At 36.1% G+C, this 5,383-nt stretch overlaps 1 protein-coding gene across 1 annotated transcript; it reads right to left on the bottom strand.

Moving 5' to 3' along the window:
- Nucleotides 1–377: 377 nt before the first annotated feature.
- On the bottom strand, nt 378–2,624 carry LOC308414862 (uncharacterized protein; the record flags this gene model as incomplete). The annotated part of the gene is made up of 2 exons (XM_080910062.1): nt 378–1,044; nt 2,596–2,624. 2 exons carry the CDS (start codon nt 2,622–2,624, stop codon nt 378–380), a joined length of 696 nt encoding a protein of 231 aa, XP_080766188.1.
- Nucleotides 2,625–5,383: the final 2,759 nt, after the last annotated feature.

Here is a 5,383-nt window from a genome sequence, read left to right as displayed (position 1 = left end):
GACTTAAATGTCTCCAACCTGCAAACATGATTAGATTCTCCTGTCATTTCTCAGTTTAAGCACAAGCCCCTCTCCCTAGTGTCAGTCCTTTTGATTCATGCTGTTTTTCTTTCACCAGTCCTTTTGCCTGCAGTAGATTGTTGGCAGTATCTGAATATATGATTGTGGTTGACAGACTTCAGATGTGAAAACTTTTAAAGAAAGGAACACATCTGACAAGTAGAGGGGGATACAAGTTTGAGACACACACACATACACACACAGAAATCAAGTTGATATTTTATTTGGAATAAGTTGATGACTGCATTAGCAATGTGTAGATACAGACAAATTCTTTAAAGAATCTTCTGGCATATGCCAGAGCCCTTGCCTCATGCCTATTGAATGATTAGTCTGGAGGCACACTGGGCCTCCACCTCACTCTGTGCTTTCAAAGAGATTATCTCAAAGAGGAACATAATCACACCAAAAAGTGACATGGAAGCTGTCAGGACCCCTATCGGGAATATAGCACTATAGTGCTTCTTTGTAAGAGCATCTTTCTTAACAGGAAAGCTGGGTGGAAAATCAAGTGTGGATCGGCCATAAAGGTCTACAACATGGTTCCAGCTCACAGAAACAAATGTGCAAAGGCTGCTAATACACAAAATGAAAGCAGAGATCTTGTACAAAAACATTTGTGCCTTAACAAGTGAGTCTTTCATGCACCCGATCTTAATGGCAATTGCACTGAAAATTAAGACTGCAGGTTTCAACAAAATGGCCCATAATATCAGTGTCCGTGCATAGTGAAATTCAGGTGAAATAGTCCATGTTGAGTCGATAGGGCGGTGCACCAGAATCCGGATCTTAGACCCAGAGATGTTAAACACTTGAGGGTAATAAGCTTCCCAGAGTCCAAAATACACGAACTGCACAATCTTGTTGTCAAATTCCCATACACGCCAGCATCGGCTGCTTGCAAGGATTATTTCAGAGACCAAAGCTGTCAGGCTGCAAATGAGTCCACCCAGTCTGTAGATACATTCCTTTGTCACAGCAAATCTGAAGATGGAATTTAAGAAGTATAGTATCAAGCCAAGAACAGAAAGGAGGGGTAAAACAGAATGAGTTATGTTTTATAGAGTACTAAGTACCTATACTGTGTCCCTGCTGTCTCAAAGTTGTATTTACATGGTCTATCTTTGTATTAGGGTTCTACACACTGTAGGTAAGAATATTAGAAGCTTAGAAATTCACTAGTGTGGCAGACATAATTACTGTAACTATGTAATATATGTCAGATGCTGAAATGTCTATATTTATGGATTAGGAACTTCAATGCTTAGAAATAATAGTAAGATAAGACTTTGCAATGTGATATGTAACATGTTATCTACTTCACCTTTGTTTTCAGTATATCATTATTAATAACAAAAGAAAGCAATAAGCAGAGAAATACTCAAATTGTCATTTCTAAAGAATTATAGCAGAACATTTCATAACTATTACCAACTGAAGTCTTCTACGGGACTTGCTGAAATAACCCATTATGTCAAAATAATACTATCTTTGACATATATAAGTATGTTTATATATGTATTAAGAGAGATGTGATCATAAGATCCATAAAAGGAACCCTAAGTAGCAAAGGAACCATAGGAAACAGAGTAGCATACACTGTCATCCTTTTCTGTATGTGTATGTGAAATGTGCACATTTCTGAAGGAGCTATACATGTTTTAAAAATAAAGCCACAGTGTCAATGACCTTCAAAATCTGTAGGTTACTGGGCTGGGAATATCGAAGTGACACAGTGATTGTCTCATATATTTAAGACCCTGAATTATTTTCTTAGTACCCCATATCCTAAATTTATGTGTAAAATAAGTGAAATCGCAGAAATATCCTATTACTACCCATATCTTACTCAAAATTTCATATTTATAAAATTGACTTGCTTTCAGTGAAACAAAAAATATCCTGAGGATGGATGTCTTTGACATCAGCCTTATACTCCATATAGACTCCATGAGACAACTTCTTTGGACATTTTCTTAGTTCAAATCTTTGGATATAGTGTTAATGATCATGAAAAACTCATGCCCTGAAAAACTGCACTGTCATTTAGCAGAAAAGAAAGAGGATTCTTTTCTTCACTAAGCATGTGGATAATTTCATTACTAATGCCCATTCTGAAGGTTGGAGTAAACTATTCACTTTCCAGGAAACCTACCAGTTACCAATTCCTCCACAGTGTTTTTCTTTTACTTTTTCCCCCTTTTGGTAATGTGCTTTCTCACTGGAAGAAGAGAGTATCTGTACTGCTTGGGAAATTACATCAGCAAGATTGTTTAGCATGTTATGGTGGCTTAGTAACACCCCTGTCCATGAGATCCTCCTTGCCGAAGTAGATCTGATGCAGTGGACTGCAGTAACAGCGTGGTTTGAAGAAAAATTGAAAATAAAACAGGGATTTATTTTTGTGCCAAGTAAAAGAGCTAACCTTTCAGGATTTGGTGAATGAAGTCTATGTCTGGAAACCATTAAGTAGATAGATGTGTTCAATAAAGACCTAATTTGAAAGCCTCCATATAAATTGTGTTAAGTTTTTACCTTTGTATATCGCAGGTAAGGAAATCCATTTGGAAATCAAAGAGGGTAATAACTGGTCTTCTTAGTAACAGGAAATGTTGACAATAGAGGGAGCCGTGGAAAGACAGGAAGCACCACCTTCAGGAAAAGAAGTTCTGTTAGGCAGATATTTTAGCTTAAAACATCTTGCCACTGCCAAGCTCTCACAAACCTTCTAATTCCTCCCCTGCGCTTTACTTCATTGAAGTCTTATTTAAACATTACAGGGGTATTAGCAAGTCTGATACTATTGACCATCCAATGATAGCCATACTATTATTTCCACTTTATAGACAGTAAAACTACACAAAAAAATCTAATTACATACTTAGTATTAGGAAGTTTCACACATATAATGGGCATTGAAGAACGTTGAGACCTTGTGGTTACACCTCAGGCTACCCAGCACTTAGGATATTCAGCAGTCTAATCATATACCAAAGGTTATCTCTGGTCTTTTGTGTCCTATGAAAGTGAATATGATTCATGAAAACTACATGAAAAATATAAAATACTTGCCTCTTTGACTCCTGTAAGGAATTCAACTGTTAGTGGCTATCAATTTTTAAGTTAAACTAACAAGGCTAAAACTTCTTATGTTTCCATGGCTACCATAATGGTGAATTGTGAGCAATGGTGTTTCCTGTGAATGCATGTATCCTTAAAGGACCAATGTCCTAAACCTCCCTGTGTGTGAGAGAAATCCTTCAAATAGAAATTTACTTTTGAATTTGTCTATCAGATAGCCACTGTAATATCTGATTGCCATAACAAAGAAAATTATTTTTAGAAAAGAAAAGAATTATTTGCATAGTAGAAAGGGGAAATAGTGTTCCACAATAAAAGCCAAGTATCTATTTAGAGAGTTTGAGGATACCTGGCCTTCTATAAGTCTCTTAGACACAGACACAGATTAGGTATTGGAATTCTATAATTGCTGAGTTTATAGGAGATTTTTGTTTTTATTACAAAAATTTTCTACCTTTTCTCTTTCTGTGTTTTACCATAAACGTGACTGTCTTAGTTCAGATTTCTATTGTTGTGATAAACTATCATGGCCCAAATTAATTTGAAATGCAAACAGTTTATTTAGCTTCTTCTTTCAAATCACAGTGCATCATGTTTTTTTAAAAAGTGCAGAAATCTGAAGGCGGGAACTGAATGAAGCAGAAGCCATGGGAGAACATTACTTTCTGGTCTTTTCTCTATATCTTGCTCAACCTGATTTTTACAACCATCCATTAGGCTCAGGTTTGGTATTGCCCATTGTGTGCACACAGTTTCTTTTAGTTGAAATGCCTCAGAAATATTGTCATGATAGGTACAGTATTTTTTATTTTAACATATGAATACTTTTCCAAACCCTTACAATCTTGCCTAATAAAACACATAGATGATAATACCTTTAAATATTTACTACCTACTATTTGTACAATAAAACATACGTGTGAGGGAGTGTCATTATTTAATAGTCATCACCTACTCTTTTGTAACAGGTCAATGAAGCTTGAAAAGTAAACACAATGAAAGGAGCAAAACCACGTCATTGATGGCAGGATTTTCATACTCCCAACTTCTTGAACACAAAAGCACCCACATAACAAGTAACGTGTCTATGGTTCATAAGTAAGATATTTGGTTTAATTCCCTAAATCTTATGATAAATGAAACACTTAGGTTTCAAAGTGTTCATACATACAACTCACTACATAATAATGCCTGCTTTTAACTCCTTAGTCTTTAAAAGCTTCTTGTTACTATGCAAAGCACATTGATCATATCCATGTACCACTGCCTCTCTTCTCCCTTCCCAGTGTTCCTCATCTCAGTCCCACTAACGCAACTTTATATCTTTATATTTTCTTTTTACTTTTTATTTTTGTTCTTAATAAAGACCCAAGTCCAATTAGTGCTGCCCATATGCACATAGTTGTATGGCCATTCACTAGAGTATAAGCAACCTACCAAGGTCTATGTACCCACAGGGAAGTCAATTTCCCAACCTCAATAGCCATCAACAATAGCTCTTTGTATATTGGTAAGGTTTAGGGGTTCCTCTCGCACATTCCTGCTGAAATTTTTACTTATTTTATTTTGTGCAAATCCTGTACATATAACTGCAGACACTGTGAGTTGACGTGAACAGCAGAGATGGCATGTTCAGACGTCATCATTACATCGCTCTACTCACTATCTGCTTGCTAGCTCTCACATTCTTCCTACCCTCCTCCCCACTTTTGAAAAACTTCCCTGTATCTGGGAGGTTGATATATATGAACAATACACAGAAGTACAACTAAATATATGCTATGCTATGCTGTAATATGATATGATCTGTCCTATGTGCATGTGTGCAGAATAGTCAAAATGAAGTATATATGAACTAATTTGAGCCATGCTTCTTGAATACTCAAAGTGATATTCTAGAAAAAGAACAAAAAGCAATACAAATGATTGATGTAAACCTTCTAACTGGGAAGGCTGTTTTAGAGTTTTCAGCTTTAAAGTTTAATTGTTCACAGATATTGAGACTACCTGCACCAAAAACTAATGAAAATATTATTTGGAAATAAATTGAGTGTGATTTGCCACCAGTATCTTCTTGCTAAAACACCTGGCTGCCAATTACTAAGATATAGAAAGACTTGTCTACGGCCATACCACTTTGAATGCACCCAATCTCTTCTTATCTCAGAAGCTAAGCAGGGTCAGGCTTGGTTAGTACTTGGATGGGAGAAAGGCTCTGATCATATCACATAATTAAGTATTA

This window comes from Micromys minutus (genome assembly GCF_963924665.1).
Source record: "Micromys minutus genome assembly, chromosome: X".
In the NCBI taxonomy this organism is placed as follows: Eukaryota; Metazoa; Chordata; class Mammalia; order Rodentia; family Muridae; genus Micromys; species Micromys minutus.
This window is presented reverse-complemented; position numbering and strand designations above follow the sequence as displayed.